Source organism: Cottoperca gobio, chromosome 17 (genome assembly GCF_900634415.1).
Source record: "Cottoperca gobio chromosome 17, fCotGob3.1, whole genome shotgun sequence".
NCBI lineage: Eukaryota > Metazoa > Chordata > Actinopteri > Perciformes > Bovichtidae > Cottoperca > Cottoperca gobio.
In genome coordinates this window covers 22,146,929-22,161,864 of record NC_041371.1, presented here as the reverse complement: position 1 = coordinate 22,161,864, position 14,936 = coordinate 22,146,929, and the positions used below count along the sequence as shown (strand labels likewise).

Sequence of the window (14,936 nt, the reverse complement as noted above, 5' to 3'; positions counted from 1 at the left end):
GAAGATAGACCTCTACAGCTGATATCTCCAACACTCTGCAACTCACAACACAACTATCTACATTGATAAATAGCTCTACAGGTAAGAGGGGAAATGTGTAGTTTTGATTATGGGGTGAACTTTTAATGCAGAATGTGAATACAAACTAAAACAAATACAATCTTAAAACTCCAATTGATTTCCTGGTATTTGTACTGCTGGAAATTGTGATAAAGTAATCAAATTACCATGGATTGACAGACAGTAGACCTGGGTTTTAAGGTCCCTGGCGGTTTAGGGAGTGGGATTAGTATTAGTGCAGTATTAGCACCATGGACAGCATCTATGATGAACATAACATTTTTTTTACATCTTTTTTTCCCTTTTGCCTCCATTGAATGTTAAGTGTTAATTCATCCTCATCCCCACAATTGAAACACCCATTCACACTCAAGTAAGTTTATTTCGGCTAAAGAAGCACCTGGCTGGACCTTTCGACACTCTCCTCCTCTAGATGGAGCACATTCTGCCATTCAGCCTCTCTGGATCCTGTTTGTCAAGGTGGACGCAAATGAAAATGTCGGTTACTCCCAAAATAAAATATCTTGCCGAAGAGGGTTCTGCAACAGAATTTTTTAAACAACACACGGCTGAAGTGTGTGAGTGTATTTAATGTACTTAGTCTTGAACGGTTTGAATAATTTGTGTGCTTTGTGTCCTATTCGTTCTGTTGTTTTTCCACGTGAAGAAATCTGAGCTTTTATTTTGTAAGAAAATGTACGTTCGTGTTCGTTATGTCTAGCTCGTGCTAGCTTGATGAAGAAGTTCTTTGTATGACTGGTCCGCGAGGCACCTCGGCACCGAGCACACGCGCGGCAGCAGCAGGAGCAACGGAGGAACATTGAAAACACAGAGTCCCAAACAGGGACAGACGGGGTCCAACAACGTCCCCTGTCCGAAACAAACACCACTGGATACATGCTCCGTTAAAAGGACGACGCTTTTCAAAGTGCACCATTGCCGTTTGGTTTTAACATCAGGCATTGAAGAAGTGGGTTTATCGGGAAGTTTGCTACTCACAGCAGCAGTTACTGGAGCATGAAAGCCGGTGTGGAGCGGAGAGCATCTATCTAAACTTCACTGACTCCATTTGCTTGGTTTAGGCCAATTTCTCCGATCTTCTTGAATCCTTCATTTATTTTCCAAAAGAAGCGTGTTTTATTGCACCGTGGTAGTTTCTCTGTTTGGTCGCTTAGGGACTCGCCAAAAACATCCAACTTTGTAAAAACAACATTAAGGTTATCGAACATTCACTTAGATAAGAGAAGAAAGAAAATCGAAAGGAAAGACAGACGGAGAAGTGGATGTATTTTCAGCCATGGATGTAACAGTTTACCCGCCTCCTCCTCAGTCTCTGGCCGCGTCAGACCACACCAGGCTGGGGCAACTCTCCTACCCTGACCCGGGCTTTGGGACCAACAAGGTAAGCAAAGAAAGAAGGAACCTGCATAGTCTACTTGTTTTTCCCATTGTCTGGAGATGAAAGACACATTTGTGGCGTCCTATTTTAATTACCTTAGCTATCTAATCTCTCTGTGAATTCATCGTACTTGCCCTGCCAATTAAGTGGTTATTAATTGCGTTATTAGGCTTCACTTATTAACGCAGCTTTGGAGGTACTTGATTCCAGTGTTACTCTTTTATTTCTCACTCACTGGACGATACGCAGGCTGTCATTTTACTATCAGTCAGTTGTCAGTGACGTAATGAAACCTTTAATTAAAGCTTCACTGGTAATTGAAAGTTAATTACATATGCACTGCATTACAAACAGAAGAGTTATGGTTAGAATGAAATACACGGCAAGTTATAGTGAGAGGAAAATGCATTGTTATCTTTTGGTATGATTAAAATAGTTAATATTTATTAATTCTAATTTTTTGTTTAGTAATAATTAAGTTAAGTGGTATCTGGGAAGCTCTTTTGTCTTTCTCCTTCCAGAGCAAGTGCAAAGGTCATGGTCAGATTCACAACAAACATCCATCCATCTATCCATGTATCTATGTCTGCAAAGGGATGCTTTTCAGAGTAAAGTGTCTGGGTATCTTACTACACACTTGAGCAGTGGGACCCTGCTCATTTGACAGTGATGAATTGCGTAATTATTTAACTAGGTGCAGCTGATGAGTGTGGCTATTAGACTAAATGACTTATGATGATTATTAATCACTCTTCAATCTTAGAACAATACAATGGAACACATTCCTGTTGTTGTTGGGTTATAAAATGCAATTTAAAACATTTTCCCCCCAGTATTTAATATAGATGGATAAATAAATGTAAATTTCTGTTATGAGTACAAAACAATGTTAAAATGTAAGTTTTTAAATGACTTTAATTCACTAGTTTACTTGTCAAATGGTGGCAGGCTTCAGTCATGCTGTATGGAGTTCTCTCAATTTAATTATGGACATGACGTATAAAGGATATATAAAGGAAAATGATCAGAATACACACACAGCAAGGCCGAAATTTGTACAAGAAGCAGGGATGTAAACTGAAATCTCATCATGTAATATCCATTAAAAAGCTTTGCTGACTGTACATTAATGCTCGTATTTTTACATAATTATAGCACTGTGGGACCCACACTGAGCCAATTGTTACTAAGGTTCACTGCTGGCCCAAGGCTTATTAACACTTACAGTACTTGGGGGACCACTTTCTTTTCTGTTGCTGGCTGCTTTTAAATGAATCTACCTCTGTCATGGAGTAAGTGGATTGAGTGATGTCAGAATATGCTGTCATCACTGAGTGGCTGGTGTACAATTTAATGATTGATCGGATTATTAACAGTCAAGTTGTCTCATCTTGCCCTGCTTGCTCACATTTATGAACTGCTCCCTCACAGCACCACTGACAGCCTGCTTTTTCTCTGTGTAAGCCCTCAGTAACAACAGCATGATGTTGTGGTTACAAGAACTTTGCTTTCACCAGTAACGCTGGTTTAAACTATCTGCTAGTGCCACCACTGTACTGACTTTAGTTCCATATTAAGTACTCATATTAAGCACTGTTTCGTTTGGGCTCTCTTAGTCAATTAGTCGCCTAATTGGTCGTTTTGGTCGATTAGTAATTTCTTCATGCTGAAGAAACGCACAAGCACACCTCTGGTAAACACAAGATTTAAATTGGTGCTTTTGCATGATTTGTTATGGAGAAATTCAGTTTTAGAGTTCTGCCCTAGCTTTAGGTATGTAGTGTGCTCTTAATGTACACTATTGCTTTGTTACATGTGCAACTATCTTTATAAGCCTCCTTGAGTGGTCATTGCAGAAAAAATAAAGTCTAAGTTCCACCATACAATGTACAAAGAAAATGGAGACACTACCTACAGCTGTAAAAAAAGAAAAGTGTGGAGAGACAGCTCCACAAAGATATTGGAAAACAAAAAATCTCTGGGAAAAGATTTTCCTTTCTCGTTGTTATATGTAATTGCCAGTGTCAGTCTGAAGATACAGTTTGATTGATGTCTGACGCAGAACAAATGATTTCTTGTATACAGTACTTTATACATTATTACATTATACATACATTATGTAGTTTGAAATTGGTGCACAGCATCTGATTCCCTACACGTAGTGCAGCTGACTGTGACCTCTGACCTTAATAAATGCTGATTAGGCATGAACAGAATATCACATCAATGTCTATGAGTTAGATTATAGTTATGTACTATGTTTTATTTAACCCTCAGTATTGTGTATTGCGTGCTGTATGCCAATATGCTGCTTTTAAGTTTAGAATCTAACGTGTAGAGATGTTGTGCACACAGAATCATACAGCCATGCATTGTGTTTTTGTCAGTGAGTATATTTGTTTCAGAAAGAGGAAGGGAGAGATGGAAGATAGACGCTGGGGATGTAGAGAGAGAGCTGTGTGGTGTGGTTGGGGGTAGGGACTGAAGAGAGAGGGAGAGAGAAGAGGGTGGTTGGGGGTAGGGATGTTGTAGATGAGAGAGAGAGAGAGAGAGAGAGAGAGAGAGAGAGGGGAAGAGAGAGAGTAGTGGGGGTGGGGCCACTAAGGTTTGTACTATGTTTCTCTCTCTCTGTCTTTTGATTCACGGCTGTGTCGGCCTGATAGAACAGATCATATTACTGTGTGGGGGAACAGAGAGAAAAAAGAGAAAGAGAGACAGAGGGTATATAAAAAGGGAGAGAGAAAAAGCAGCCGAGGAGAGAGAGAGACAGGAAGTAGGAGAGGAAAGTAGGAAGCACAGAAAAAAATAATTCAGAGAAAAAAATAATGAAGCGAACAGAGCACAGAGAGGTTGAGCAGAGAACTGTGTGTGTGTGTGTGTGTGTGTGTGTGTGTGTGTGTGTATGTGTGTGTGTGTGTGTGTGTGTGTGCGTGCGCATGCGTGTGTGTGTGCACGGGCGTGCGTGCGTGCGTGTGTGTGTGTGTGTGAAGAGAGGTAAGTCCTACAGATGTGTAAATGTGAAGACGTACCAGTGTTGGTCTACATTTTCCATTTCAATTAAACAGAATGATTCTCTGCACATTTACCTCTGAAAAGGAATATTTCACAACATGGTGTGCCCTTGATAAGGAACTAGGATACGTAGGATAATGTTGATATTTTAATATACATTACATTCTTGGATAGTTTGAATTTGAAATGAGTGACTTGACTGTTTAGAGCAGTTAACATTTCAAAACCAAAACAGTGTTTCCATGCTCGTCCTCCACACATTCTAAATACCGTGTATTGCATTGCGTTGCTATAATACTATTTTTCATCTGTAGTTGTATGTACACAGAAGATGTAAATCTGGTCTTTGTCTCATTGAAATGGTTTCTATGATGCTTTGTGAGGTGATTGTGTTGTAAAATAGATTGTATTGAGGTTTAAGTACAAAAAATGACCGTAAACTGTAGAGCTGTACTGAATGTCACTTTTGTTTTTACATTTGAAGCTTCTATTGATGTTTTTGAATAAAGCTTTGAATATCATATACACAAACAAAATCCTCAATTTGAATGAAGTGGCTAATCTTTGTAACGTGTCAGTGCGGGCCTCCCTTTGTGTGCTGAAAGCTGGAGAGCAAACTGTTTTTTGACCGCAATGAAAATGTTGTTTTTGAAAGGCTAAACACCAACACATATGGATTGAAGCAAAATACTTTGTTAGATAAACACGTGTTTGAGTTATAGATATGATCGCATTTATCTTTTTTCAATAAATCTTGACTTTACAACGCTCTGGAGTTATTCTAAATGTTAAAGAATGTATGTAGCCAGTTGAATCTAATTCTACAAATAGTATAATACTTATACATAATATTAGATATACTTGCTTAAAACAGAATGAATAGACATGCAAAGCTTCAACGTATTCAGTACAGCCCCAGTAAACTGTGATTTACAGTTGTTGATGATCAAAGCATCATTATAAATAGAAATAACTTGATGGTCTGAAAGAATGTAATTTAGTTTCCCTTTTCCTCTGAAGCACCCTTTATACTACTTGTACTAATCTTATCAAATGTATAGAATTTACACTGAAATAAGATTAACAATAATCAGATGCTTTAGGTTAATGTAATTTGGTGAAAGATATGTCCTTGGAAGGTGTTAGGGTCTAGCAGTCCAACTACACAACATAGCATTTGAATGAAACCTCATTGCAAAACAGTATGAAGTTTAGTCATAGTCTGAATATGGTTGTAAACATAGTGGCAATTATGTCAGGCAAACACGCTTTGTTGAATTACAAAGCTGTGCAAATCTACAAATTATTATCACTGCTCTATTGGCTAGTCAAAACATATTTGGTATATATTCATTTCTATAAATCTTTCTCTTTTGGCCCAAACTCAGTGATCTTTTAACATCAATGTAATCTTAAAGCCATAAAAAAGTGTCAGACTCAGTGTGGCTGTGTGATGCACGTGCACAGTTTAGTCACATGGAGGGCTGGTTGGATGAACAGAAGTGAGTGAGCCACGCTGAGCTCTGATTGGATGACGGTGCTCATAATGAGTCTCCACAGATGTGAATAGGAGCAATTCATTTGATACAGAAGTTAATTGATTGTAACATTGCAATATTATGAGGGGACTTTAGCATCTGTAGGAAATTACACAAGTATATGTGGTGGAGCAGTATACATCACTATTGAATTAAACCTTGGAAAGAAAGAACAAGAGAAAGCGAAAATAAGAGAGATGGGATGGGACAGGGGGAAGGGGGAGAGAGAGAGAGGGCGAGAGAGAGGGGAGGAGAGAGGGGGAGAGAGCCTAATGTAAACATGATGATTGTGAAAGCTGGGTGAGGTATTTCTAAAGCAAATAGAGAGGGAGAGAACAGGGAGGAACAAAGTAGGCCTTAGTAAAGAACAGGAGAATATAGATTGAAGGAGAGCAGCAAAAAGTCAGGGGACATGATGAGAAGAATGTAGAGAAGCTAAGAGAAACACAGTAAAACTAAATAGAGGACGGAATGAGAAAAGTCATCAAGAGCAGTAAGAACTATAAAGGCCCATCCACACCAAGAGCGATGACTATAAGGATGTGAGCGTCCACACTGAGGAACCATTACGTGCCCCTGGGCATTAAACAAATTATTGATCGTAAGGAGGCGAGACAGTTGTCATTAGGCTTCCTGAGGTAATGCTAGATAGCCTACTAGCTAGCGTTAGCAATTCTTAATTGTCTCCTCTTCTGCGTTATTAATAATAATAATGATAACAAAACACTGAGCCCAGTGAGGATGAGCCCAGTTGTATCACAGATGTCTTTCTTCTTGATCTTTATAAACACTATTTGTTTTATCAAACAGGAGTGTTGAAGACTCAATGAAGACGTGTTGATCGTGACGCCCTGTAAATTGGATGGATTTTGATTGGCTGTCAGCTGTCAGAGTATCGTTCATCAAATCGCTCTGAAAGTGATCCCGACGATATCGTTTGCCACTTTTAAACTACACTCAGATATATGCATGGCTCTGGAGTAGTATCATCATCATCATCATCATCCTCATTGTTTTAAACAATACTTGTATCTGAAATGATACTGCTTTCAGCTGTTACGGTGAAGACACACTGAATGCAGTGTGACAGAAGATGCGGGACTGCTTAGCAACATGAAAAAGGGGAGGATTTGAAAGTTGAGAAACTTTAACGTTTCTATTTAGTTCCCTCCTCTCCTTTCCTCCGCTCTGTCTCTGACTGTAGGTGTGTGCGCACGTGTGTGTCGGGACCGAAGCCCCGCCCTTCGCAAAACAGAGCGGAGGAGAGAATGTGAATGTGCAAAGTAGACAGTACCCACTGAAACGTGTACATAAATTAGATGAACATAAGCGTTTAGTTTATCTAATAAAAGAGCACCTGTTCAATGTGAAAAGTGAGTTGTGAATATAACCCCCCCCCCCCCAATAAAAAACACCTTGCATTTCAGTGAGGGCTCCGTTGGGGGGGGCGTGTGCCCCCCTTGAAACAATTGTAGGGGAATCACTGATACTCACACATGACATACTCTTCTCACTGCACATGCAACAAATAACCAAAACACCCTTTACAGAAATCTGTTGTACTGAAGCCTCTGATGCTGCAGCTCATTTGAATAGTATTTCATAACCCCGCCTCCACTCTAGTATCCACCTGTAGGCTCTGATGCTAAGTAACCTTGGGGGACAATTTATTATCATCACACTTGGGGCTTAGTTTTTACCTGCAGGGTACACTCAGTGTTCATGTAATAATACATCTGCTCCTCACTGTCAGTTGGCTGACTGAACTTACTGTATATTATGATCACTGGCAAGTAGCCATGGCATAAACAGGATGATCCACTCTGCAACAAACCCTCACGGCAATACTGCCATTTTTTAAGAACAATTTTTGTCAGTTAGGATTACAAAAATTAATTAGAATGGATTTGTCAGTATATTTATATATGTATATAGTAACACAATCAGCTTGTCTGCTTACTGCTTTATGTGATATATCAGCAGTAGGGTTGCCAAATCCAGAATTATTCAAGGTGGAAACATTGTCAATTAAACGGAAATAACGAGTAAAGTGGAAATATTGGGGTTATTTGCTCAGGCTGTATTTACCATGTCATATGCATATAGAAACACATTTTGTACCATATCATAAGCAGACATGATCCTCTAATTTGCCAAATGAATCTATTAATTAGTCAAATACAAACAATGTGTCATATGGTGAGTTAGCTATCTGGCAAGTTAACTAACGTGGAAAGATACTTGTATACGCAGGGTTTAAAGTGAATAACTCATTTCTAAAATACATATTTTACAATAAAGAATAAATGGTAAGAAATTAAATTAAACTCAATCAAGCTACATCCCACACACTAGCATAATGTGTAACAAGTTATAAACTGATTTGCTTTAGGCTGCTATCTTCTTGCTTAACTGAAATATCATAAAAGGAATATGAAATATATTCACTCCAGTAATACAATCAAATCTTATATGAAAGCATGTAGGTCTTTGGCTCAGACCGTGCAGTAGTGTGAGCTACACATGTCATGCACTGTGTACGCAGAGGCTTTTCCTTTGACTGAATTCCTATTTAACAGGATGCTGGCAAATGATCTATAAATGTAATAAAAGAGTGTGCTGCTGAATTCAGTGCATTGTTACCATTCAATTAAATGGGCAGACTTTTAACAAAAACATGCCATAAGACCTAGTATTGCTTTTTTACGTGTATTTCCCTCACAATAAGTTTGCAATTAAAATATTTATTTTTATATATAAATTGAAGTATTCCCGAGCTTAACTTCCCTCAGAAATGTTGTGGAAATGTTCTGACCCTTTGCAACCCTGATCAGAAGTATCTGGGTTTTTATCTTATCTTATCCTATCTTATCTTATGGCCCGGTATCACACTATTGCATTGTCACTCCTACAGTTTTCTTACCAGCCACAGTGTCGGCATCTCATCTAATTATCTATCAGAACAAAACCAGCCAATCTGTCTGTCCGTCTGTCCATGTTGGCTGTCATTCCCACTACTGAACACCTTGCCAGACCACCCCCCGCTCTCCCCTCCTTTTAAGCTCGCTGATGATTGGGTGACTTTCAGCACTGTTGCTTGTGTTTCGGTGGGTCTGAAAGCGTTTCAGTTGGTTGAATCATGGGGACGGAGCGATGAGGGACTCCTGGTTGGTGGAGGGATGCCAAATGGAACAGATGGGCGGAGATAGAACTCTGCCAGAAGAGACTAATTATCAGGATTTAGTTTCCAAAACAAACATATTGCAATCAAATCACATACTGCAATAATTGCTGCATTGTTCTGCCTGTTGTGTCCTGTATTAGTGACAATAACTTGGATCAATTAACTTGTGGTGGAAGAGATTGGATCAGTTCCTGAAGAATTATTCAGGAGTTGTTGCGTCCCATTTTTCTTTAGCACTCAGCTTTTGTTCACGATCATACAATGATAACTGTGATGGTGTAGTGCTAATTACTGTGGATAGATTCAAATAAATAAGTCACATTTGAATGCGTAAACTCATGTCTGTGTTGAGCCTGTTTCATTGTGGTATCGTAAACTTGACTTGCCAAACAAAGCTTTCTGCTACTTCTGTTCAGTGGATTTCACCTCTCTCGTATCCGACTTAGAAAGACACACTCTCATGTCACAACATATTGGTGTTCTTATCTTTAACCTTATTACTTCTTCCATGAGGCTCGTGCACGCGGATTCAGAGAACTCTTTTAACTGCACGGACTTGCCGTAAATTGCTTACCTTAACTTGAGTAACGGCACGTTTTCATGAGCTGCGCATTTGTGATATTTTATCATTAGCATAAATTACAACCCCACCTTTTTATATAATCCTACCTGTTCTGTTTGTGGGCAAGTTTCATTCACAACAATGTAGCTCAAAAGTAAAGCGGAGCTTCAAGTCCTGCTGTCAGAGATCAGGAGTAAGTTTAGTTTAGCAGTGTCAGTAGTCGTATTTAGAAATATTGATAAAGTTACCAATGATGTATCATCAGGATAGTGTGCATTCTGTGACAGAAATAAAGAGGCACTGATTGGCGAGCTGTGCGGAGGTGAGAGAGTAAGCAGGGTAACAGAGGGCAACACTTTCAATTTCTTCAAGCAAGGACTGTCTGAAAATGTGTGCCGTTATCCCCATATGTAATGATCATCTTGTCTCCCCCTCTCCATGATAGCCAGAGACATTTGAACACTGAATTAGAAGCATTAGCATTAGACCTCAGCATAGTACTTTGTCTCAACCAAGAAAATAAAACAAATCTTGAGCAATTATTCACTGATGGAAAGAAAGTATTTCAGAAACTCCAGAGATGCATATTCAATCAGATTGTATAATTTAATCAGGCATTGTTCACAAACTGTCAATAAAAACCTGTCTGTCTTTACTGGAAGAATTCTTACACACTTGTAAGAGATGCACACAAAAGTGATACCCTATGCACACTCAATCTAGACTTGTAGTCAGGGTGAATGAAGTTTAGCCAATAAAACTTGGTTTATATTGCTGTCATGGTGACAGAGATAAGACAGGTAAACAATTGCTGAGCTAAACTACCACAGCTGTGTGAATCTCCCTCTCTCTCTCTCTCTCGTTCTCTCTCTCGCAGAGAGAGAGAGAGAGAGAGAGAGGGAGAGAGAGAGAGAGCGAGAGAGAGAGAGAGAGAGAGAGAGAGAGTGGGGGGAGAGAGAGAGGGAGAAGAGAGAGAGAGAGAGAGATGGAGAGGGATAGGTAGCAGAGAGAAGGAGAGAGAGAAGAGAGGAGGAGAGAGAGAGGAGAGAGAGAGATAAGGGGGGAGAGAGCAGAGGAGAGAGGGGGAGAGAGAGAGAGAGGGGGAGAGAAGGGAGGAGAGAGAGAGAGAGAGAGAGAAGAGCAGAGAAGATCTAGAGAAGATTAGAGAGAGGGGCTGCGATAATAGCATTGGTAGCTTAGAGTCTCTATATATATATCTCTATATATATCTCTCTATCTATCTATCTCTACGATCTATCTCTGCTCTATCTCTTCTCTATCTCTCTGGGCTCTCTCTATCATATCTCTCTCTCTCTCTCTCTTGTTGTTCTCTCTCTCTCTCTCTCTCTATTCTCTCTTGTCTCTCCTCTCTCTCTCTCTCTTCTCTCATTCTCATTCTCCTCTCTCTCTCTTGTTCTCTCTCTCTGTCTCTCTGTCTCTCTCTCTCTCTCTCGTTCTCTCTGTCTCTCTGTCTCTCTCTCTCTCTCTCTCTCACACACACACAAACACACACAGGTCAGCCATTACTCTTCCTCTCTCTTTCTCCATCTATCTCACACTGTACTGACTTCATTTATGTCCCCTGATGCAGTTTAGAGTCAACTGAAATCCATTCAGTCCAGTCCAGCCAAATAGTTTCACACGCCACCCAAACCCACAACTGATAAAAATGGTCTCCAGCAATTAAACTGTGTTTTTGACACATTTACACTAAGATAGCCTTGCAACACGATTATTAACTATCCAAAAAACATCCGTATGTATGCTGTATTCTAGTTTAATCACATTCATCATTTTACGCTTAAACATTTTTTTTAACAGTGAGGTGAGCTGAGTCCTATTTTTTCGTGATTCTTCAGTATTTAATCTCATCAAATATGTTCTGATTGAATACTGATTTACATTAATTTCTGTATTATTACTTTTAAAAGGATGAACTAATATTTCCAATTTAGTTGAAGAGGATATGATTAGCTGAATTTTAGGTCTGAAGGAAAGGGGCATGAAATCACACTCATCCAATTTACATCTTACCCCCTACCTGGCTCCATAATATTCTCTTGCTTTACCTCCTTCTCCATCTTCTTATCTTATCCATTACATTTAATTTCTCCCAACATCTTTTTCTTTCTCTTCCTCACGCTGCTCCCTTTTTCCTCGATACACTGTATTTCTCTCTTTTCCTTTGTCCTTGTCTGTCATCCTAATAGTCTCTCTCCCCCTTTCTCCCCCCTTCCTCCGACCCTGACCCACTTAGCTGGCTGCTTGTTATTCAAACCATTGCTTTACCCACACAAACACGCACGCACACACACACACACACACACACACACACACACACACACACACACACACGCACGCACGCACGCACACACACACATGGACGCACGCACGCACGCACACACATGCACACACACCGAGCAGAGAGATGAGAGAGTGAGAGACAGAGGCATGAAGGGGGGAGAAAGAGAGAGGGTAATTTGGTTTGACTACAACCCTTGCTTTCCTCTTTAGTTCTCTCACTGTAAGGTTTGCAACGCACACGCACGACTCGTACTGTAAAAGTACTTTTTTGAGAGGTGGCAATACTCTGGATTTTCTTTCTCTGGAAAGAAAACAACAATTATTTTAATTATTGATTAATCTGCCAATTCTTGAATTGATTGATTGATTAATCATTTAGTCTATGAAATGCTAGAATTTACTTTGTCATGTATGATGAATAAAAGCAGCAAGTCTTCACATTCAAGAAGCTGAAACCAGAGAATGTTAGTTTTGCTTGAAAAATGACTTATTGCATATGCAGATTTGCAAGATGGTAAAACAGTAAATATTAGAAAGATTTGTTTTTCTAACTTCCTCATTTGTTAAACAAATGCCAGCCAAAGAAGATCACAGGATATTAGACAGACTTGCATTACGCTCGAGCCCAACCGGCCATGGCACTACACATGTCTACATCGTAGGAGAGAAGCCAGTGGCTTCCCTCTTAACTGCTGTTTCTCCCATATCTGACACTATGATTTAGGATTATTTGTTCGTAATAGTATGTATTTGTGTGTGCAATGCATTATATTGTATGTATAGTACAGATAGTTGTTGCTTTCTTTGTAGTGGTCATTCTTAATGCTTTTGAAAATCCGGTAAAATTTGGATTTAAAACAAATATATGCTGCCAAAGTTTAGGTGAGCAAAATCCTACAATAGTCCAGGCACATAGTTGAACCAGGTTTTGTGTTTGACTTATTTCAACACTAGTGATGGATCCAAGTGTTGTGGCAAGATAACCTTTGTTACTATTTGCTGTAAACCAAGGCTGCAAATAACCATTATTCATCTGCCAGTTATTTTCTTGATTCATTGATAAATTGTTTTGAAATTTCAGAATTTTTTTATAATTGAACAATTAAAAACTAAAAACATAAATTCCTCACATTTATGAAGCTGGAACTAGCAAATATTTGACAATTTGCTTTGAAAAAGCATTCAATCAATTATCAAATTAATTGCAGATAATGAACTAATCGTTGCAGTTCTCCTTTAAACTGACGGTTATTGATTCTGAGAATTAAACAGAGAACTTGATGTGTCCTCTACAGTGTTTGGGCGTGACATTAGGGTTAGACCAGAGCCTTCAGCTGGTGAGGCTGCTTTAGATAAGAGCACGGGCAGGTGCTCACACTGCCTGTGCTCCATTGGGTTGTGCTGGTGTGAGGGATGCTACATAGCAGCAAGAGCAAGTAAACCTGCTAAATGCATGCAGCACATGTGGTGGCAGGTATAATGCCTGAATCAGGTGATCTGCAAAAAGGTGTCAGGTAGTGCTACAGGTAGTGTGGAGCTGTGCTGACACTTCTTGTTGAGGATGTAAGCCGGTGACATTATAAACATGTTTAACTGCTGTACGATACGTGTGACCTCTGTGTAGCCTTTAAAGGTATAATCCTAAAGATTTCACTCCTGGTCGATCACAGGCATGGTTACCGCGGTAACAGCAAGTGCGGTTTTATATTACAGGTCCCAGAATTCGGGAGGCACCAAGCTCACATTGTTTTAATCAAGAAGTCGGGCAGTAACTGGCATTTTTCCATCACGCCATGAGCAAACACGATCTAATTTCATGCTGCACACGGTGTGAGTAGTATCTTGCTGAGGAGTTTAACAGTTGGCCTCTCGAGTGATGTAATGTGAAGCAGCAGTAGCAGTAATTACAGAATGTAAAATGGTTATCGCTGCAAAAATGCAGACCATAAATAGTATCAAAAACAGCTGTTGATTCCATGAAAATCTTAAGTGGCAGACAGTACACACACAATGCATTTGGAATGTCCCTGGGTCCACTGTAAAAAGAGTCAGTGTGGGTCAGTTCCATGTTGGCAAACACGGGTTAAACACACTGCTCAAAACTAGTTTTACACACATAAGGTATTTTATATTATGTTTTACTACATGGTATCTTATTCTTTTTAAAAGCCATTGTTACATTAAGCCTATTGTGTGCGTCTGCTTCTCCGTGCCTGCATGTAGGCTGTATGTTTGTGTGTGTCTGTGTGTGATCCACGTGGTCTTCCATCAGGTCTTGTCAAAGTTAAGTGGAAGAAGCTAATTGACAGTGAGGTCTGCACATTTGATCTTCTCTTCCTCCTCTCGGTTTAGTCAGAAAAACTTTGGTTGTTCCCAGAAAGTAAGAGTTAAGATCAGGCACACAGACGAGACTGAGGTGAAGATCTCATCCTCTGCTCTCACCATTCCTGTGACTGTTGTTGTTTTTCACATGTGTATATATGTTCCATGTGAAGCATTAAAAATAGCTGGTAATTCTATAATCCACACAATGTGTGTGTGTGTGTGTGTGTGTGTGTGTGTGTGTGTGTGTTTTCTGTTGACTCTGTAAACCTACACCTAATTTGCATAATACTCAACAGCTGGTGAATGGATAGGGCAGTTACACCTGTCTGTCCACCTGTTCACCTGTGTGTGTGTGTGAGTGTGTGTGTGTGTGTGTGCACTTTGCTTCTACCCACCTGTTCAAATATTCTTCTGTGTGCGTTTATCAACTAAGACAATGATTATGAGCCCATGAATTATTTGCATATATTTGTTATTCTGTTTTCCTGGTGTGGGCTGTAGGTTGTGACCAGTAAAGTTAACTACAGTTGATACTACAGTTTTTAGATTGAA

At 39.6% G+C, this 14,936-nt stretch overlaps 1 protein-coding gene across 1 annotated transcript in view; it reads left to right on the top strand.

The window, feature by feature from the left end:
- Positions 1-845: 845 nt before the first annotated feature.
- The window catches only part of tox (thymocyte selection-associated high mobility group box), a 46,911-nt gene continuing 32,820 nt past the window's right edge, over positions 846-14,936 (top strand). The window contains exon 1 of the mRNA XM_029454159.1: positions 846-1,462. Within this exon, the coding sequence (XP_029310019.1) occupies positions 1,358-1,462 (105 nt within the window). The 5' untranslated portion in view covers positions 846-1,357. The remainder of the gene's footprint in view (positions 1,463-14,936) is intronic.